The sequence below is a fragment of the Pan paniscus genome, chromosome 16 (genome assembly GCF_029289425.2).
Source record: "Pan paniscus chromosome 16, NHGRI_mPanPan1-v2.0_pri, whole genome shotgun sequence".
Classification (NCBI taxonomy): Eukaryota; Metazoa; Chordata; class Mammalia; order Primates; family Hominidae; genus Pan; species Pan paniscus.
The window spans coordinates 32,248,107-32,270,822 of record NC_073265.2 but is presented as its reverse complement, the minus strand read 5'-3'; the positions used below and the strand labels follow the sequence as shown (position 1 = coordinate 32,270,822).

General features: G+C 43.7%; 1 protein-coding gene across 2 annotated transcripts in view; it reads left to right on the top strand.

The window, feature by feature from the left end:
• UBR1 (ubiquitin protein ligase E3 component n-recognin 1) overlaps positions 1 to 22,716 on the top strand; it is a 181,875-nt gene that overhangs the window by 101,100 nt on the left and 58,059 nt on the right. For both annotated transcript variants that reach the window (XM_034938606.3, XM_055098337.2), the window contains 7 exons: positions 434 to 533; positions 1,862 to 1,962; positions 6,052 to 6,138; positions 7,366 to 7,547; positions 16,056 to 16,261; positions 19,664 to 19,757; positions 20,891 to 21,040. In XM_034938606.3, coding sequence (XP_034794497.3) covers positions 434 to 533; positions 1,862 to 1,962; positions 6,052 to 6,138; positions 7,366 to 7,547; positions 16,056 to 16,261; positions 19,664 to 19,757; positions 20,891 to 21,040 — 920 coding nt within the window. The remainder of the gene's footprint in view (positions 1 to 433; positions 534 to 1,861; positions 1,963 to 6,051; positions 6,139 to 7,365; positions 7,548 to 16,055; positions 16,262 to 19,663; positions 19,758 to 20,890; positions 21,041 to 22,716) is intronic.

The window sequence follows — 22,716 nt, the reverse complement described above, 5'->3', positions numbered from 1 at the left end:
TTTCCGTGTTTTTTACCTATCAGCTTTCTTATTTTTATACTTCTACTTAAAATAGATTTACCTTGCTAGGCATGGTGGCCCATACCTGTAATTGCAGCACTTTGGAAGCGGAAGCAAGAGGATCACTTGAGCGCAGGAGTTTAAGACCAGCCTGGCCAACATAGTGAGATGCTGTCTGTACCCCCCGCCCCCTCCAAAAAAAATTTAGCTGGGCGTGGTCGTGTGCACCTCTAGTCCCCAGCTACTCAGGAGGCTGAGGCAGGAGGATCACTTGAGCCCAAGAGCTTAAGGCTGCAGTAAGCTAGGATTGCCCCACTGCACTCCAACCTGGGTGACAGAGTGAGACCAGTCTCTGAAAAAAATTAAAATTAAATTAAAAATATATTTACCTGAAGAAGCGCAATTTTAAAGATCTCTTATTTTCCTCCTTCAGGCTTTTCATATTCTGGCATTGGGTTTACTAGAAGAGAAGCAACAGCTTCAAAAAGCTCCTGAAGAAGAAGTAACATTTGACTTTTATCATAAGGCTTCAAGTATGTTTGAGTATCACTCTTCAACATATTTGTCATTGAAAGTCTAGATCTTAAGGAGTTTTAATTTGTCAATCCTGAAAGTTTATATCTTACAGAGTTTTAATCTGTCAGTCCTTAAAACATAGGTAACCCTGAAATAATTTTTTTCCTAGCATTCTTAGTTTGTAACTAATATTTTCAAGTATACTAATATATTTTTTAATCCCTTACTGTAATCTTTACTACAATCTTTTTACTACATGATCGCCCCACTTTTTTTTTTTTTGGTTGCATATATTGGTATTTTTTAACTTTCATTCCTCATCTCAGTATTATCAAATATTTGCTGCTGTGTCAACCATAGCATTCAAGTGACATGTCTTAATAAGATATTAACGTTTCTGAATTTTAAATGATAGAAATCTGAATGATAACGTTCATTTTGCGTTGTATTCAACTTGGAAGAAAAGGATAGTTTTAAATTAGATTTCTAATAAATGCTACCTGATTAAGATAGTTTTTTTCAAAGCACATTCCAGGCATGTTGATTATAAAAACAATAGGAGACAAACATTTTCTATTTACATGCTGTATTTTTTAGATCCCTGAAGACATCAAAAACCTATTCAGTTTATGGATATAAAGTCCTCCACTTCAATATTTTTGGCAATTTTGTTTCTCATTAAGCACTTTTGCTTAGATGTTGAGTCAAGCAGAGGAAAGACCAGAGACAGATATTTAGGGTAGCTTTCACTTAGCAGTGCCAGTAAAAGATGTAAGAGAGAGACTTAAAGTCATTTTTAAATTTAGTAGATCATATCATTGTAATCCAGTACATCATATGATTGCAGATTTGTCCATTGAATAATTAATGAAGTTAAGGGATTGATTGGCAAACCTTGGTTATCAATGTAAATAACATTAACTAGAAATTGTAATTTGTACATAATTATGAAGACATAATTGACCCTCCATATCTGTGGGTTCCATATCTAGGGATTCATCCCATCGCAGTTTGAAAATATTCAGGGGGAAAAAGGAAAAAGGATGGTTGTCACTGTACTGAACATGTACAGACTTTTTTTTCTTGTCATTATTCCCTAAACAATATTATCTAATAACTATTTACATAGCATTTACATTGTATTAGGCATTATAAGTAATCTAGAGATGATTTAAAGCATACAGAAGCATGTGTATAGATTTTATGCAAATACTACACCATTTTACATAAGGGAATTGAGCATTAGTGGACTTTGATGTCCACAGGGGTCCTGAAACCAATTCCCTGAGGATACCAAGAGATGACTTTATGTATTTATGATGTGTGATTTTGTGTTTTAAAAAAGGATTGGGAAGTTCAGCCATGAATATACAAATGCTTTTGGAAAAACTCAAAGGAATTCCCCAGTTAGAAGGCCAGAAGGACATGATAACGTGGATACTTCAGGTAAACTAAAAAAGTAAAGTGATCATATCTTGGTTTAAATATTTAAGAATTCTCTGCTTGCCTCCAGTATTAAACCACTGTACCATTGTAGACATTTACTACTGGTTTTCATAATCATTTATTTTTCATGTTAATAATTCTATTTTCCTATATTTTATTGTAGTTTTAAAAATAAACTAAGATTTATTCTTTTTTTTGTCGTTATTTAGTCAACTTTACTGAAAACCTACCATGTGCCATGCTCACTTATAGATTTCTAGATGGAACAAGGCAGACAAGGTGCTTACTATCATGGAACATATACTCCAGTTGAGGGACAGACATTAAACAAATAAATAAACAAAAATATCAGGGTAATTCAATAGATGAGTAAGGGGTTACTTTGGGTAATTAGGGAAGGCCTCTCTCAAAACACGACATTAGAGCTAAGACCTTAATGACATGGAGTCAGTCTTAGAAGAGTCTGGAAGAGTACTCCAGGAAGAGGGAACAGCAGTGCAAAAGCTCTATGGTGGCCAGAAAGAAGGTCAGTATGGCTGGAACATAATGGGTGAGGGATGGAAAAGTAGGCAGTGAGATCAGAGGGGTGGCCAGGGGCCGGATCTTGTAGGTCCTTATAAGTCAGCATAAAGTGATAATTTTTTAGGACAATGGGAAAATATTGGAGGATTTTAAGTGACCTAATCTATATTTGTACAAGATGGTATTGGCTGCTGTGGAGTAAATGGATTATGGGGGATAGGCATACAAGTAAGGAAACTGTTAGGAGACTGTTGCAGTAATCTTGATATGAAATAAGCATGACCTAGGCTAAGATGCAGATAGTAAGAATCTGAACTGATTAAGGTGCATGTCGAAGGTGTATGAAGATAAAATCTATAGTACTTGCTCATCAGTCTGATGGGAGAGATGAAGGAAATAAATCAAAGATGAGGCTGGGCATGGTGGCTAGCACCTATAATCCCAGCACTTTGGGAGGCCAAGGCAGGCAGATCACCTGAGGTCAGGAGTTCGAGACCAGTCTGGCTAACATGGTGAAACCTCATCTCTGCTAAAAATACAAAAAATTAGCCAGGCATGGTGGGGCACACCTGTAGTCCTAGCTACTTGGGAGGCTGAGGCAGGAGAATTGCTTGAACCAGGGAGGTGGAGATTGCGGTGAGCCAAGATCGCACCACTGCACTCCAGCCTGGGTAACAGAACAAGAGTCTGTCTCAGAAAAAAGGAAATCAAAGATGACTCCTGGATTTGGTGCTTGAGCTATTGAGTAGATAGCATTGCCTTTGGAGACGAGTGAATTAAATAAGCAGGGGCGAGAGAGGCCAGGAATGTTACTTTAATGGAAAACCTCCACATAGAAACATAAAACCGGCCAGGCACGATGGCTCACGCCTGTAATCCCAGCACTTTGGGAGGCCGAGGCGGGTGGATCACAAGATCAGTAGTTCAAGACCAGCCTGGCCAAGATGGTGAAACCCTGTCTCTACTAAAAATACAAAAAAAAAAAAAAATTAGCTGGGCGTGGTGGCAGGCGCGGTGGCAGGCGCCTGTAATCCCAGCTACTCAGGAGGCTGAGGCAGGAGAATCGCCTAAACTCTGAGGGCGGCGGTTGCAGTGAGCCGAGATCACACCACTGCACTCCAGCCTGGGTGACAGAGTGAAACTCTGTCTCAAAAAAAAAAAAAAAAAAAAAACCTGAAGCCAGGATTATGGAGCTTCTGCACTCATTGCATTCATTAAGATATTCTGATGTTTTTAGCTAAGTATTGTTTTGATAATCAGAATATATAAAGTAGTTATTTTTCACATTCTTATCAATTGGAAATCTTGGTACTGATTTATACTTTTAAGAGGGCAGCTCTTCTTACCACTTTATTAGAAACAGTCCTTAAGCATGATGTAATATCATTATTGGCCTGGCGTGGTGGCTCACGCCTGTAATCCCAGCACTTTGGGAGACCGAGGCGGCAGGGTCACGAGGTCAGGAGATCGAGACCATCCTTGCTAACATGGTGAAACCCCGTCTCTACTAAAAATACAAAAAACATTAGCCAGGTGTGGTGGCGGGTACCTGTAGTCCCAGCTACTCAGGAGGCTGAGGCAGGAGAATGGCTTGAACCCGGGAGGTGGAGCTTGCAGTGAGCCTAGATCACACCACTGCACTCCAGCCTGGGCGACAAAGCGAGACTCCCGTCTCAAAAAAAAAAAGTGATATTATTAAAATTCTTCTTGAAGTAGATTTTATGAATATTTAGTATTTGTGTTAAACTAGCCAATATTATTTTAAGATTATAAAATCAAACGAAAGTAGGTAACTATTAAGAAAGTAAATCGAGGTACCATTTAGTTCAGCGTTCGTATCCCATAGAGATGGTGTTATGAATTGCAGATCTAGTCCTGAAAATTCATTTTCAATTAGAATACTAAATTTTATTATCAAAATATCTGAAAAGCACATGTATCTGCTGTTAAAAACATTAGATACTCTATCCAGATGGTTGATTTAAAGCTATGTTGTAGGTGTTCATTGTGGGAAATTTTTCCTCATGAGACCAAGGTTCTTTCAAAATATAAATAAATTTTACTGGGCACAGTGACTCACACCTGTAGTTCCAGCACTTTGGGAAGCCAAGGTGGGTGGCTTGCTTGAGCCCAGAAGTTCAAGACCAGCCTGGACAATGTGGCAAAAACTCCATCTCTACAAAAAATACAAAAATTAGTCAAGGGTATGGTGGTGTGCGCCTCTAGTCCCAGCTACTTGAGAGGCTGAGGTGAGAAGATGGCATGAGCCCAGGAGACAGGTTGCAGTGAGCCAAGATTGTGCCATTGCACTCCAGCCTGGACGACAGACTGAAACTCTGTCGAATGAATGAATTAATGAATTAATGAATGCATTCATGCTGAAACCATGAGCTTTGTTAATAAGAATGAGGCAGTTCTGTATAAGCTGTTGTGGAAATGTCTCCGAGGATAGCTGGGTGCGATGGCTCATGCCTGTAATCCCAGCACTTTGGGAGGCTGAGGTGGGCGGATCATGAGGTCAGGAGATCGAGACCATCCTGGCTAACATGGTGAAACCCCGTCTCTACTAAAAATACAAAAATTAGCCGGGAGTTATGGCGGGCACCTGTAGTCCTAGCTATTCACGAGGCTGAGGCAGGAGAATGGCATGTACCCAAGAGGCGTAGCTTGCAGTGAGCCAAGATTGCACCACTGCGCTCAAGCCTGGGTGACAGAGCAAGACTCTGTTAAAAAAAAAAAAACAACAAACCAAAAAAGAAATGTCGAAATGTCTCCGAAGATAAATGATTAAGTGAAAAGAGGATGTATGAAACAGTATGTATGGTAGGATCTCTTTTTATGAAAATAGATGTAAATATAAAAATTATATATTCTGATAGAGGTGTTGTAATCAGGGAGAGGAGGATTTTACTTTCCATTTTGTATCTTTTTTTTTTTTTGAGACAGGGTCTCGCTCTGTCACCCAGGCTGGAGTGCAGTGGCACGATCTCAGCTCACTGCAACCTTCACTTCCCAGGTTCAAGCGATTCTCCTGCCTCAGCCTCCCAAGTAGCTGGCATCACAGGCATGGGTCACCACGCCCAGCTAATTTTTGTATTTTTAGTAAAGACAGGATTTTGCTATGTTGGCCAGGCTGATCTCTAACTCCTGACCTCAGGTGATCCACCTGCCTTGGCCTCCCAAAGTGCTGAGATTACCCGCCTCCGCCTCCCAAAGAGCAGTCACCATTTTGTGTCTTTGTTTTTATGTGTTTTTGCACAAAAATATTATTTCAAATTAAAAAAATTTTTGTTTCCTGGCAAATCTCTTGAAAGCTAACAGAGGCATGCCCCCAGCCTACTGAATCTGTTGATTCTGCTACCAGTGGCCTCCTCCTCAGCTGGATTGCTCATTGATCAGGGGAGGCGTTTGTCACAGTCAGAGTCACTTTTTTTCTTCATATATTGAAATAGTTTAAGTGAAAGACATTTGGAGATATGATGCTAAAATCAGATTAGTGAATGTTTCTGTTCCTGGTCGGTCTAACAGTCTAACTAACTCTTTTAATGTTTCATCTGTTTTTCACAGATGTTTGACACAGTGAAGCGATTAAGAGAAAAATCTTGTTTAATTGTAGCAACCACATCAGGATCGGAATCTATTAAGAATGATGAGGTATGACACTGTAATAACACTGTAGTAATGGTGACATTCATCTCTGTCTTTGAACTTTACTGGTATAAGGGAGCTACTGCTTTTTTGTTAGGAGAAACCTGTTGATTGTGAAGTATATGAGATCTGTCCATCTTTTATTCATTATGCTTCTATATTGTGGAGATTAATGGTACGTGACAATTCAGTATAATTTTTGTATTTTGCAAAAACAGGAGAAATTGATATATTGTAGAGCTCTATTAGAAATCCCAGCTCTTTGAGAGGCGGAGGTGGGTAGATCACTTGAGGTCGGGAGTTCAAGACCAGCCTGGCCAACATGGCCAAACCACGTCTCTAGTAAAAATACAAAAATTAGCCCAATGTGGTGGCTTGCTCATGTAGTCCCAGCTACTCGGGAGGCTGAGGCACGAAAATCACTTGAACCCAGGAGGCGGAGGTTGCAGTGAGCCAAAATCACGCTACTGCATTCCAGCCTGGGTGACAGAGCAAGATTCCATCCCAAAAACAAAAAACCAAAATACCATATTTTATTAACTTTTAATATATTTTAGTGACTTAAATTGGGATATGTCTCACAATAAATGACTTTCATCAACAGCATGTTTTAGAGAAATATAAGATAATGGTACATCTTAGATTCAATGAAATGCAATAATATTTGTGTTATTGCTATAATATAGTGAATCAGGTTTTGATGATTCTAAAATTTATATTATTAGAATAATATTATTTGTGGTTATTACATGTTCAGTAAAACACACGATGTAAATTTGAATAGAAAATTAACATGCACCAAATATATCTCAGTAATATTGTTAAAGTTAAAAAAATTGTTAAATTTCTCATTTTTAACAGTGCATTTAGAAGTAACTGTTAGAAATCAAGATTATTTAAATTGTCAGTGATTAAGTGATTGACAAATGATTTTAAAATTTTGTTTTATCTAATTTTATTTCTTAAGGTACCTGCATTGAGTATAAAAGGCAGTTAATTGGATATTTAAGGTTCTTAGCTTTTTACAGTAAATTATTTAAATAACTAAAGGAATAATTAGTTGTATGATGTCATGCAGCCTGTAATGCTAATTTTGAAACATTAAACTGAATCCAGGATGTAAGGGGTAATCAGGGTTTCAGAATCTTATTCTAAGGAATTTTGCCATCCAAACAGCGTATGTAAATGTTTAACAGTGGATCTTACCTAAATTTGTCATTTCTTAATACCCAGATTACTCATGATAAAGAAAAAGCAGAACGAAAAAGAAAAGCTGAAGCTGCTAGGCTACATCGCCAGAAGATCATGGCTCAGATGTCTGCCTTACAGAAAAACTTCATTGAAACTCATAAACTCATGTATGACAATACATCAGAAATGCCTGGGAAAGAAGACTCCATTATGGAGGAAGAGAGGTAAAATAAAGCAAACCAAAAATTACCAACTCAATTTTTTTTTTTTTTAATTGATCATTCTTGGGTGTTTCTCCAAGAGGGGGATTTGGCAGGGTCATAGGACAATAGTGGAGGGAAGGTCAGCAGATAAACAAGTGAACAAAGGTCTTTGGTTTTCCTAGGCAGAGGACCCTGCGGCCTTCCGCAGTGTTTGTGTCCCTGGGTACTTGAGATTAGGGAGTGGTGATGACTCTTAACGAGCATGCTGCCTTCAAGCATCTGTTTAACAAAGCACATCTTGCACCACCCTTAATCCATTTAACCCTTAGTGGACACAGCACATGTTTCAGAGAGCACAGGGTTGGGGGTAAGGTCATAGATCAACAGGATCCCAAGGCAGAAGAATTTTTCTTAGTACAGAACAAAATGAAAAGTCTCCCATGTCTACTTCTTTCTACACAGACACAGCAACCATCCGATTTCTCAATCTTTTCCCCACCTTTCCCCCTTTTCTATTCCACAAAACCGCCATTATCATCATGGCCCGTTCTCAATGAGCTGTTGGGTACACCTCCCAGACGGGGTGGTGGCCGGGCAGAGGGGCTCCTCACTTCCCAGTAGGGGCGGCCGGGCCGAGGCACCCCCCACCTCCCGGACTGGGCGGCTGGCCGGGCGGGGTCTGACCCCCAACCTCCCTCCCAGTCGGGGCGGCTGGCCGGGCGGGGGCTGACCCCCCACCTCCCTCCCAGTCGGGGTGGCTGGCCGGGCGGGGGCTGACCCCCCACCTCCCTCCCGTACGGGGCGGCTGGCCGGGCGGGGGGCTGACCCCCACCTCCCTCCCGGACTGGGCAGCTGGCTGGGTGGGGGCTGACCCCCCACCTCCCTCCCGGACGGGGTGGCTGCCAGGCGGAGACGCTCCTCACTTCCCAGACGGGGTGGCTGCCGGGCGGAGGGACTCCTCACTTCTCAGATGGGGCGGCTGCTGGGCGGAGGGGCTCCTCACTTCTCAGACGGGGCGGCTGGGCAGAGACGCTCCTCATCTCCCAGACGGGGTCGCAGCCGGGCAGAGGCACTCCTCACATCCCAGATGGGGCGGTGGGGCAGAGGCGCTCCCCACATCTCAGACGATGGGCGGCCCGGCAGAGACGCTCCTCGCTTCCTAGATGGGATGGCAGCCGGGAAGAGGTGCTCCTCACTTCCTAGATGGGATGGCGGCTGGGCAGAGATGCTCCTCACTTTCCAGACTGGGCAGCCAGGCAGAGGGGCTCCTCACATCCCAGACGGGGCGGTGGGGCAGAGGCGCTCCCCACATCTCAGACGATGGGCGGCCCGGCAGAGACGCTCCTCGCTTCCTAGATGGGATGGCAGCCGGGAAGAGGCGCTCCTCACTTCCTAGATGGGATGGCGGCTGGGCAGAGATGCTCCTCACTTTCCAGACTGGGCAGCCAGGCAGAGGGGCTCCTCACATCCCAGACGATGGGCGGCCAGGCAGAGACGCTCCTCACTTCCCAGACGGGGTGGCGGCTGGGCAGAGGCTGCAATCTCGGCACTTTGGGAGGCCAAGGCAGGCGGCTGGGAGGTGGAGGTTGTAGCAAGCCAAGATCACGCCACTGCACTCCAGCCTAGGCACCATTGAGCACTGAGTGAGCGAGACTCCGTCTGCAATCCCGGCACCTCGGGAGGCCGAGGCTGGCGGATCACTCGCGGTTAGGAGCTGGAGACCAGCCCGGCCAACACAGCGAAACCCTGTCTCCACCAAAAAAATACGAAAACCAGTCAGGCGTGGCAGCGTGCGCCTGCAATCGCAGGCACTTGGCAGGCTGAGGCAGGAGAATCAGGCAGGGAGGTTGCAGTGAGCCGAGATGGCAGAACAGTCCAGCTTCCGCTCGGCATCAGAGGGAGACCGTGGAAAGAGAGGGAGAGGGAGACCGTGGGGAGGGGGAGGGGGAATGGGAGGAGGAGAGGCCAACTCAATTTTTGGAGGAAAAGTTAAATAGTCACTTTAAATTATGCTTTTCCAAAATGTATTTTATGGCAAGAGAAATTGAACTATTTTCATTCTAGAAAGGTCAGAGTGAAGACTCTAAGGTACTTATTGAATATAATTTTATACTGATAAATGCATTGAGTGTGCAGTAAAGTTAGGTTAGGAACCTTTATGCACAAAAAGATAACCAACCCGTTATTTTGTATGCATTAGCACTTTTAGGTACACATTTACACATCAGTTAACTTATTTCACATTATTATTTCTAATAAAAATGACTGCAGTTATTACATTATTGGAAACAAATTCTTTGCCTGAAAAAGGTGGCTTATACAAGTTTTTCTTTTTTTCTTAGAAGAAAGACATTGCCTATAACTACAGGTATGGATAGCACCTTGGAATTGGAATCAGTAAATCTGGTTTTCTGAGTTCTGACTGTGGTATGCTCTTAGAGAAATTGGTTAATTTTCTGAGCTGTGCTTTGTGGGCTATTATAGTGATAAAAGGGAGGAGACATAATAATGTTACTTTGAAAAGCATTCCAAGAAATTTAAAATATTGAAAGTACCCCCTTTGGCCCTTTTTAAAGACAAGCTTTCACTGCTGTTTAAAACAATATGTGTTGAGGGCTGTGAGCAGTGGCTAACCTCTGTAATCCCAGCACTTTGGGAGGCCGAGGCAGGTGGATCATCTGAGGTCAGGAGTTCGAGACCAGCCTGGCCAACAGGCAAAACCCCGTCTCTACTAAAAATACAAAAATTAGCCGGGTGTGGTGACGCGTGCATTTAGTCCCAGCTACTCAGGAGGCTGAGGCACGAGAATCACCTGAACCTGGGAGCCAGGGGTTGTAGTGAGCAGAGATTGTGCCACTGCACTCCAGCTTGGGCAACAGAGCGAGACTCCATCTCAAAAAAAAAATCTTGTGGATACTTTTAGAAAATTTTGGTTTTGGAATACTAGTAGGCACAATACATCCTATCTGATATGTATCTTTAATCTTGAAGCTGAGTATGCTAACAAGGACCATAAAGAATAATGATTATATTAGTGATTAAAAATAAAAAGATATGAAGGTATGCTTTCCTTGGCTGACTATAGGGTAATAAAACTGGAAATTTTAAATGACAAGCCAAAGTCCCACCTCTAGATATTATGTATTAACAACATACTATTTAGAAATAGTGAGAAAGAAACTACTGACAATAAAATAAGAAGGTGTAAGCAAAGGTGTACTCAGAGTTCATTTATGGCCTTAATGCTTTCATTATTATTTGTTTTTATTGCTTGATTAATTGGAGATGTGATTTTTGAATGTGTTCTTATTGAAAGCAATTTAAATAATGCAGGAAGTCCCCCTTTGACCATCTCTGCATTACTGATCTTTCTCCACACATAACCATGATTACAAATTACCATTGTTCTTAGACCTCTTTCTATGCATTTATAAACATGTATACATGAAGAAATAGTGAGGCTTGTTTCGTGTTTTCTAGTGGTTTTTCTTTTTTAACCATACATTTTGTCTGCAGCTTGCTGTTTCAATGTCTTAGGAATCTTTTGATATCAGTACATGTCACTCTATAATGTAGATTCTTTTTTTTTTTTTGAGACGGAATCTCACTCTGTCGCCCAGGCTGGAGTGCAGTGGCACGGTCTCGGCTCACTGCGAGCTCTACCTCCAGGGTTCACGCCATTCTCCTGCCTCAGCCTCCCGAGTAACTGGGACTACAGGCGCCCGCCACCACGCCTGGCTAATTTTTTTGTATTTTTAGTAGAGAGGGGGTTTCACTGTGTTAGCCAGGATGGTCTCGATCTCCTGACCTCATGATCTGCCCACCTCGGCCTCCCAAAGCGCTGGGATTACAGGCGTGAGCCACTGTGCCCGGCCTATAATGTAGATTCTACATCATTGTTTATGACTGCTGCATAGTGGTCTCTGATGTGGTTATATAATAGTTTATTTATCTGACTTTAGACGTTTAGGTTGCTTCTAATTTTTCCTTAGAACAGTTCGTGAGAATCTTTTTGTATGTGTCTCCTTGTACAACTCTGCAAGTACTTAGTCAAGGAGTCCAGTAAGTGAAAGGGCTGGGTTAAAATTTTTATAGATGTGGCCACATTACCATCCAGAGTGGTTTTACTAGTTTCTGCTCCTGATAGTGTATATAGGTGCCTAATTTACTTTGTTCTCACTAATACTTAACTATTTTCAGTACTTGAAAATGTGATATTATTAAAATTACAGATTTGTGCCAATCTGGCTGAATTTCCCCAATTGCTATTTAGTACTAGGTTGAGCAACTTCTCATATGATTATTCACTGACCTTTTACATTTTATCCTCTGGGAATTGCCTATTATTATTCTTTGCCCATCTCTATTGGGTGCTTTCCTCTTGTCTTACTGACTTATATAAGTCTTAAAATTATTAATACTTAGCTTTGTTACATATGTTTCCCATATTTTGTCCCTGTTTCTTTAACATTAATTATGGGGTTTAGCCATAGAGAAGTGTGCAGTGTTGATAAAGACAAATTTATCAGTCTTTTAGAGTTTTAACTTTTTGTATTAATATCTTGTTTAAGAAAGCTTTTCCTATTCCAAAGTCTCAAATATATTCTCTCATATTTTTTTAAACCAGTTTTTTTTTTTGAGATGGGGTCTCACTATGTTGCCCAGGCTAGAATGCAGTGGCTCTTCACAGGCATAATTATGACACACTACAGCCTCAAACTCCTGGGCTCAAGTGATCCTCCTGCCTTACCCTCCTGAGTAGCTGGGACTACAGGCGTGTCACCACACCTAGCCAAAATTTTAATTACATAGTGTTACACACACACACTTGAGATGGAGTCTTGCTTTGTCGCCTAGACTGGAGTACAGTGGCGTGATCTCGGCTCACTGCAACCTCCGCCTCCTGGGTTCAAGCGATTCTCCCTTCTCCACCTCCTGAGTAGCTGGGATTACAGGCTCACACCACCACACCTGGCTATTTTTTTTTGTTTTTTTTTGTATTTTTAGTAGAGATGGGGTTTCACCATTTTGGCCAGGCTGGTCTCGAACTCCTGGCCTCAAGTGATCTTCCCACTTCAGCCTCCCAGAGTGCTGGGATTACAAGGCGTGAGCTAGTGTGCCCAGCCAAATTACATAGTTATATTTCCTCTTGAAAACTGAATGTCAGAGATAAAGCTAAAGTTCCATTTCAGCACCAGCCCAAATCCTGGACTCCTTTCTGCTCCTCCTCAGAGGTTCTCTGGTTATAAGTTTTATGTGTATCTTACCAGAATTTTTCCTATGTTATTAATACAAATATATGTAGCCACAGAAATTATAGCATGTCATTCAGCCTTTGGTTTTATTTGCATTGATAGTATTATGTACATATCACTCTACAACTTCCCATTTTCACTCTGTAGTATGTCTTGGAAATCTATGTATGTTCTTATATACAAAACAAGCTCAGCGTTTTTCAGTCTTGGCATTTAGGCAGCTTTTTTTTTTTCATGTAGTACTGTCCTGTGAATTGTGGGACTGCATCCTGCGCCCACTAGAACCTTGTGACAATCAATAAGTAAACCTTTCATAATTTATTGCTAGATGCCTCCTAGGAGGTGGTACCACACTTAGTGAGTCCCACCTTTTAAAAACTGCAGAGTAGGGTGGCGCGGTGGCTTACGCCGGTAATCCCAGCACTTTGGGAGGCCAAGGCAGGCAGATCACGAGGTCAGGAGTTTGAGACCAGCCTGGCCAACATAGTGAAACTCCGTCTCTACTAAAAATACAAAAAAATTAGCTGGGCATGGTGGCAGGTGCCTGTAATCCCAGCTACTTCAGAGGCCGAGGCAAGGAGAATCACTTGAACCTGGGAGGCAGAGATTGCAGTGAGCCGAGATCGCGCCACTGCACTCCAGCCCGGCAACAGTGCAAGACTCTGTCTCAAACAAAATAAAACAAAAAAGCTGCAGAGTGTTCTATGTTAGGTAAGTTCATTTATATATGATGGTTAATATTTATTTATTGTTCAATGATATACTATAGTTCAGGGAGCTTCTTGCACAGACAGAGACAACATTGTATAGTAGTTCAGAGCATGGACTGTGAGCCTAGATTACCTGGATTAAATCCTGGCTCTACTACATACTATTGATGAATCATTGGGTTGAGTCTTTTGTTGTCACTAGGCCTCAGTTTCTTCATCTGAAAAGTGGAAGTGTCACAGGATCCTTAGGGTGTTGCTTTTCCAGCCAGAAACCTCTGTGGCCAGTGGCACCTTTGCCAGAATTTTGCTTGGTCTTTCTGGGCTCATCCTGCCCACTTGGCCTGGCAGGCTGCACTTGACTGACACTACCAGCCTGGATCCCATGCCTGCCAAGGGCGAGCCAGGTGTGGAGTGACCAGGGGTGCATAAGCGGGCACCTGCAGGGTCTGGCCACTGCGCACAGCCAGGCACGCCAGCTGCTGTGCAGGGCAGGGAGCTCTAGGCACAGGGACGGGGGCCAGCTCTGTGCAAGCCTGCAGCTGGATCATATGCACCAGCAGGTACCGCTGCGGGGACTCTTGTCTGGACAAGGGGAATATGGTGGCACCTGGCAGCTCAGAGATGCCAGAAACTGTGAAGCCCCAAAGAGGGTGTCACAGCCCTGGCTCAGGGAGCCCCTAGGTCTGGGCTCCCCAAAGGACCACAGCTCTTCTCTCCTTCTTGTCACCTGCAACGTGGCAAGCGGTGGGTGTGGGCATTTCAGCCCTGTTTATGTTACTAGCTCTTTCAGTCCTGCCATTTGGTGGTTCCCGAGTTCTTGTCCTGCATCCAGGAAGAATGAGGTACACGGACAACTGGAGGGTGAGCAAGGTGGAGAGCTTTATTAAGCAACAGAACAGCTCTCTAGGGACCCGAAGTGGGTAGCTCTTTCTGCAGGCAGGTCATCCCAACGAGTGTCCAGCACTCAGTGGAGAGGAGATCCAGAGTGGGTATCTCCTTTCCACAGGCAGGTCATCCCAGCAAGTCAGGAGACTTGAATTGGGTAGCTCCTTCCAGCAGCTGGTAGTCCCCATGTGACTGTGGCTGAGTCTGGGGTTTTTAGGGGCTTCAGAAGAGAGAAAGTGTGTGCTGACTGGTTCATGGACAGACCCGGAGAAAGCACCATAAATTCTCACCCCAGGCTGTGGATTCCACCTGTAACTGACATACCGGTCCCCAGGCTTCAGGCCATTCCTGGCTTGGGGACCCATCCCTTTCTGCCTAGGAACCTGTCTGCCTCCTGCCGCCATCAACATATCATCCACAACTCCCTGGCTGTTTGTGCCAAGGGGCACCTGCAGGCCCATGCTGAGCCACCTGTTTCCTCTTGGCCTTCCTTCCATGCTTATCAGCACCCAAAGACCAGAGGTGTCCAAGGCAGGAGGGGGCTGACATGTCAGCACCGCCCCTAGTGTGCACACACCTGGCCGGGGCCACGGCAGCGCCTGGGCTTGGCCACAGCTTTGCTCCAAAATCGGAGCAGGCATTGGGAGTGCGGAGAGGCTCAGAACACGCACTTCTGAGCTGGGCAGTTGCAGCTGTGCCCGGGAGCATGGGGCTTCTGCCCCGCAAACTTGGAAGGGGTGGGGTTCCCTCCTGTTCCCAACCCAAGGGCTACATGGAGCACGTTGCCCCAGCCGCGCCTCCACTGCTGCAGCAGACATCTTTGCAGGAGCTGCTCTAGACAGAATAATAATACCTACCTCATAGGATTATTTTAAGGATTGAGTAAACATGTAAAGTATTTGAAACAGTGCCTAGCTTCACAATCAGCATGTTACAAATATTTGCTATTATTTAAATATTATTGTATGCCTCAGTAGATCTTGAGTTTTGCCCAGTCAGTAAAAGTAGATTCTAAGAATTGCTGAATCATTAAGGTGTAAGTTTTTTAGTTTGAATAGCTACCAAAATAGAATAGAAACCTAAATGCCTAATGACAGGGAATGGATAAAAACTACTATGGCACATACAGTAAGAGCTGTGCAACCATTTAAAATGTTCCTGAAGAAGTTTTAATGATGTAAGATACTATAAGTGAATAGAGCAGGATGCAGATCTGTGTAATGTGATCTTATTTATATGAAGAAGTATATTATAAATAGAAAGCAGACCCAGAAGGAAATATACAAGGTTACTAGTAGGTATCTCTAGGTTGTGGGAATATAACACTTTTTTATACTATTATAGATTTTCCAAAATTTATTCAATAAGCCTGTATTACTTTTATATCCAGAAAAAAAAAAGCCCAGCTTATTGGTATAGTAAATTAAGTAAAATTATAATATACATTCCATTTTATCATCTGTTTTTTGCACTTAGCAACACTTGTATTTTGTAATAAGCAAATAACTGATAAAAGCCACAAAGGAAAGGGGGAAGCTTTTAACTTAATATTGCTAAATATCATTTTTATTTTTATTATCTTTCTTATATTTCTTGCCTATAGTTACTTAAAATCTACCAAAATATGAAGACAAGTGACCAAAACATGTGTCCTCATTTCTGATCATTTCTTTTGGTAGCACCCCAGCAGTCAGTGACTACTCTAGAATTGCTTTGGGTCCTAAACGGGGTCCATCTGTTACTGAAAAGGAGGTGCTGACGTGCATCCTTTGCCAAGAAGAACAGGAGGTGAAAATAGAAAATAATGCCATGGTATTATCGGCCTGTGTCCAGAAATCTACTGCCTTAACCCAGCACAGGGGAAAACCCATAGAACTCTCAGGAGGTATGTGTTATTTAATAAATATCCTTTTGTGCATTTCTTTTCATGCCTGTGTAATTAAAGAAAATACTATTTGAAAAACATTTGGAAATAAGGGTTATATATCTACCATACCGTTATCATATTTAAGAAAGTAATAATAATCCAGGAATATTATCTAATATAAAATCAATTTTTCTCCAACAGTTCTCAAAATGTCTTCAATTCCTAGACTTTTTTTTTTCACTTAGGATCCAAACAAACACGCGTTGCTTTGGTTATATTTCCTTTACTCTATTTTAATCCAGATTAGTCCCTCCTTTTTTTATGATAGTAGCTTTTTTGAAGAATTCAGGCCACTTGCTTTGTATAATGTATCACATTCTGAATTTATCTGATTGTTAAGTTGCCTCCTGATTAGAATCATGTTAAACATTTTCTTGGCAGGAATGCTAATTAGATAATTTATTGCACTTATTACATCAGGAGTTAGCTGCTTTAGCATCATTATTATTTTAAAATATCCTTGGAATAGGCCAGACATGGTGGCTCACGCCTGTAATCCCAGCACTTTGGGAAGCCGGTGTGGGTGGATCACTTGAGCTCAGGAGTTTGAGACCAGCCTAGGCAACATGGCGAAACCTCGTCTTTACAAACATATTAGCCAGGCATGGTTGCATGAGCCTGTGGTCCACAACAGGGTGAGACCCTGTCTCAAAACAAACAAAACAAGCTCCTTGGAATAATAGTGATAATAAAGACTAGCATTTATTGAAAACTTAACATTGCCAGGCACTTGTTAAGTGCTTTATGTGTATTTACTTACTTAATCCTCACAACAGCCCTATGAGTTAGTTTTCACTATTAGTTCCATTTTATAGATGAAGGACCTGAGGCACAGAGAGGTCAAGTAACTTACCCATGGCCATGAGTTACAAGTGATGAAACCAGAATTTGAAATCCTCAATCTGTGCTTTTCTTTTCTTTTTTTTTTTTTTTTTTTAGTATTTATTGATCATTCTTGGGTGTTTCTCCGAGAGGGGGATTTGGCAGGGTCATAGGACAATAGTGGAGGGAAGGTCAGCAGATAAACATGTGAACAAGGGTCTCTGGTTTTCCTAGGCAGAGGACCCTGCGGCCTTCCGCAGTGTTTGTGTCCCTGGGTACTTGAGATTAGGGAGTGGTGATGACTCTTAACGAGCATGCTGCCTTCAAGCATCTGTTTAACAAAGCACATCTTGCACCGCCCTTAATCCATTTAACCCTTAGTGGACACAGCACATGTTTCAGAGAGCACGGGGTTGGGGGTAAGGTTATAGATTAACAGCATCCCAAAGCAGAAGAATTTTTCTTAGTACAGAACAAAATGGAGTCTCCCATGTCTACTTCTTTCTACACAGACACAGTAACAATCTGATCTCTCTCATTTCCCCACATTTCCCCCTTTTCTATTCCACAAAACCGCCATCGTCATCATGGCCCGTTCTCAATGAGCTGTTGGGTACACCTCCCAGACGGGGTGGTGGCCGGGCAGAGGGACTCCTCACTTCCTAGACGGGGTGGCTGGACAGAGGCGCCCCCCCACCTCCCAGACGGGGCGGCTGGCCGGGCGGGGGCTGCCCCCCACCTCCCTCCCAGACAGGGCGGCTGGCCGGGCGGAGGCTGCCCCCCACCTCCCTCCCGGAGGGGGCGGCTGGCCGGGCGGGGGCTGCCCCCCACCTCCCTCCCAGATGGGGCAGCTGGCCAGGCAGGGGCTGCCCCCCACCTCCCGGACAGGGCGGCTGGCCGGGCAGAGGCTGCCCCCCCCACCTCCTGGACCGGGCGGCTGCCGGGCGGAGATGCTCCTCACTTCCCAGATGGGGCGGCTGCTGGGCGGAGGGGCTCTTCACTTCCCAGACAGGGCGGCTGGCCGGGCGGAGGCTGCCCCCCACCTCCCTCCCGGAGGGGGCGGCTGGCCGGGCGGGGGCTGCCCCCCACCTCCCTCCCAGATGGGGCAGCTGGCCAGGCAGGGGCTGCCCCCCACCTCCCGGATGGGGCGGCTGCCGGGTGGGGGCTGCCCCCCACCTCCCTCCCAGATGGGGCGGCTGGCCGGGCAGAGGCTGCCCCCCCCACCTCCTGGACCGGGCGGCTGCCGGGCGGAGATGCTCCTCACTTCCCAGATGGGGCGGCTGCTGGGCGGAGGGGCTCTTCACTTCCCAGATGGGGTGGCTGCCGGGCAGAGGGGCTCCTTACTTCTCAGACGGGGCGGCTGGGCAGAGACACTCCTCACCTCCCAGACGGGGTGGCGGTCGGGCAGAGATGCTCCTCAGTTCCCAGACGGGGTCGTGGCCAGGCAGAAGCACTCCTCACATCCCAGATGGGGCGGCGGGGCAGAGGTGCTCCCCACATCTCAGACGATGGGCGCCGGGCAGAGATGCTCCTCACTTCCTAGACGGGGTGGCGGCCGGGAAGAGGTGCTCCTCACTTCCCAGACTGGGCGGCCGGGCAGAGGGGCTCCTCACATCCCAGATGATGGGCGGCCAGGCAGAGACGCTCCTCACTTCCCAGACGGGGTGGCGGCCGGGCATAGGCTGCAATCTCGGCACTTTGGGAGGCCAAGGCAGGCGGCTGGGAGGAGGAGGTTGTAGCGAGCCGAGATCACGCCACTGCATTCCAGCCTGGGCACCATTGAGCACTGAGTGAGCGAGACTCCATCTGCAATCCTGGCACCTCGGGAGGCCGAGGCAGGCAGATCACTCGTGGTCAGGAGCTGGAGACCAGCCCAGCCAACAGGGCGAAACCCCGTCTCCACCAAAAAAATGCAATAATCAGTCAGGCGTGGCGGTGTGCGCCTGCAATCGCAGGCACTCGGCAGGCTGAGGCAGGAGAATCAGGTGGGGAGGTTGCAGTGAGCCGAGATGGCGGCAGTACAGTCCAGCCTCGGCTTTCACAACTTTGGTGGCATCAGAGGGAGACCGGGGAGAGGGAGAGGAAGAGGAGGGAGAGGAGGGAGAGGAGGGAGAGGAGAGAGAGGGAGAGGAAGAGGGAGATCCAATCTGTGCTTTTCTTAATGAGGTTATAATTCCCCTAAGTATCCCTTAAAATTATTATTTATCAAATTACTATTAAAATTAAAAAAGTAAATTATCTTGGAAACATAGAAGATCACTTAAATAACCAAGATAATGCAGATTAAACCCAATATTCAAGGTTAAAAAGTAAATCAAAGATAGAGTTATTAATCCATACTAATTTTAGAATCATATCTGACAGGCTACCTTTATGCTTTTCTCTTTTGTTACTATTACTTTTCTCTTTTTGTTACTATATATCCTCTTATCATGATATTGTGACACTTTGCTTGGACATTCCTAAGACAGTTTGTGATTAGACTTTGGACCTGATAACCTGTCTCTCTTTTTCCCTCCTTTTTATACCTTGTACCAGAAGCCCTAGACCCACTTTTCATGGATCCAGACTTGGCATATGGAACTTATACAGGAAGCTGTGGTCATGTAATGCATGCAGTGTGCTGGCAGAAGTAAGTTGTCCTTCTGACATGTTCTTGAAAGAGACTAGGAACATTGAAGTTCACTCAAGGCCACAAAAAGGCATGTTTTCTCATGTCTTCTTTCCTTTCTTCTTATTTGAATAATTGAAACAGTTTTAATTACTAATTCTGTTTGCATGAATTATTATTATCAAAGTTGGAAAGTGGTGTGTAAAGTTACCAACTTTAGATTTTCACTGTTCCTTCGTGCTTGCTCTCCATAAACTAATCAGTTGCTCTTCATCAGTATTCATGTAAAAAAAAGTAATAATTGGCCGGGCGTGGTGGCTCACACCTGTAATCTCAGCACTTCGGGAGGCCAAGGCAGGAGGATCACCTGAGGTCAGGAGTTTGAGACCAGCCTGGCCAACATGGTAAAACCCTGTCTCTACTAAAAATACAAAAATTAGCTGAGTGTGGTGGCACATGCTTTTAATCCCAGCTCCTCCGGAGGCTGAGGCAGGAGAATCGCTTGAACCCAGGAGGCAGAGGTTCCAGTGAGCCAAGATTGCGCCATTGCACTCCAGCTTGGGAGACAAGAGCGAAACATCGTCTCAAAAAAATTAATAAACACAACAAATAAATAATAAAAAAGTAATCTTTATAAAAATCAAATTTCTGTCAAAACATACAGCTGTGAAAAGTACCTTTGAAATAGAATAGGATGAATAGGACAAGAAGTTCTCATTCTATCTCTGGAAAATATAAAAATTCAAAAATGTAATTCCTGAGAAATCTTTTGTGTAGAGTTTACCCATTTGGCTTTAGATTACAATATATAATTTTTCCATGATAGCCCTCACTACTTCAGTTCATCATTAGAAACTGAGGAAAGTAGTGTCCATGCTGTATCACCATGCTGTTGAGGCAAGAGATGAGTTATGATTCAATAAACTTATTTTAAATTTATATCTGCTCTGATGTATTTTCCAATTTATTCCCAAAATAATGGGCAACCTGTTTCTTCTATAATTACAACTTGTGTGTTTTTGCATGTATGTTCTAAAGATGTTTATTGGGGCAAAAATTCCAGATTTTTAAAACTTGGATTAGAGCAAGTAGAGATACACATGTAGAGATGCATGTGTAGTTCTGAATGGGCCTGTGTCTTTGTAATTTTGCAGGTATTTTGAAGCTGTACAGCTGAGCTCTCAGCAGCGCATTCATGTTGACCTTTTTGACTTGGAAAGTGGAGAATATCTTTGCCCTCTTTGCAAATCTCTGTGCAATACTGTGATCCCCATTATTCCTTTGCAACCTCAAAAGATAAACAGGTATATTTTAATTTATGTTTTGGTTAATTTTTTAAAAGTTGGCCAGGTGCAGTGGCCTGTGATCCCAGCACTTTGGGAGACTGAGATGGGCGGATTGCCAGAGCTCAGGGGTTCGAGACCAGCCTGGGTAACATGGTAAAACCCCATCTCTACAAAAAATACAAAAAAAAAAAAAAATTAGCCAGGTGTGGTGGCACACGCCTGTAGACCCAGTTACTTGAGGGGGCTGAGGTGGGAGAATCACTGGAGCCCAGGAGATTGAAGCTCCAGTGAGCTGAGATTGCCCCACTGCACTCCAGCCTGGGTGACAGAGCGAGATCCTGTCTCAAAAACAAATAGAAAGTTGTCTTTAGTTCTTTAATTTGTGCCTGTTTTTGTTACATTACTGTTTTTTATTCTTTAAAGGAATTAATACTTTTTCATTTTATATCTTGTATTATACTTTTAGAATGTGATCAAAAGCCTAATTTTTGGACTCTAAGAGAACTAGAATGTTTATTTACTCAAATCTATATATTGTGGTTATATTTTCCAGCAGCCATTGAAGCAATAGAACTCTGACTTCTGCCTTAGCACTCACAAAAGGAGAAAAGATGCAAAAAAAATTAATTCCTTTCATATGGCCCTTTACCATCATTAGAGTTGCCAGTTGGAGTCTGATAGCTCTAATGATCTTTATATTATTTTTAATTTCATTTTTCTGAAGATCCAAATGCTATAGCTCTAGAGATATGGACAAATGTTAACTAAAAAAATTAAATAGAAACACTAGATTTGTTTTTATATATCTCTCTTTGGGTAGTGTTTTAAGCATTTTGAGTTTTTAAATTTTTATATTCTGATCTGTAAATGGAATTAACAGCAAATTATTAGTTTTTGTATAACATCTTGGAAATTTAATTATATATTTCTATATTCTCACTGTTGTACATGATGATAACAGTAGTATAATATTTATATTATTTCAGTTGCTTTAAAATGCAATGAATTTGTAATGGTAAACCTAAATTCTCCTAAAGAAAATGGTTTTGTTGATAAAAATACCTTTATGTCCCCATAAAAGTTCAAAGGTGATAGGTTGGGCGAGAAGGGTCAATATAAAGACTTGCTCTGGTGGGGCGCCATGGCTTACACCTGTAATCCCAGCACTTTGGGAAGCCGAGGTGGGCGGATCACGAGGTCAGGAGTTCGAGACCAGCCTGGCCAACATAATGAAACCCGTCTGTACTAAAAATACAAAAAAAATTAGTTGGGTGTGGTGGTGGGCACCTATAATCCCAGCTACTTGGGAGGCTGAGCCAAGGAGAATTGCTTGAACCTGGGAGGTGGCAGTTGTAGTGAGCCAAGATTGAGCCATTGCATTACAGCCTGGGCAACAATGTGAGACTCCGTCTCAAAAAAAAAAAAAAAAAGAATTGCTCTAACCTTGGCTGGGCACAGTGCCTCACGCCTGAATCCTAGCACTTTGAGAGGCTGAGGCAGGCAAATCACCTGAGATCAGGAGTTTGAGACCAGCCTGGCCAATATGGCAAAACCCATCTCTACTAAGAATACAAAAATTAGCCTGGCATGGTGGCACATGCGTGTAATCCCAGCTACTCAGGAGGCTGAGGCACGAAAATTGCTTGAACCCGGGAGGTGGAGGTTGCAGTGAGCTGAGACCATACCATTGCACT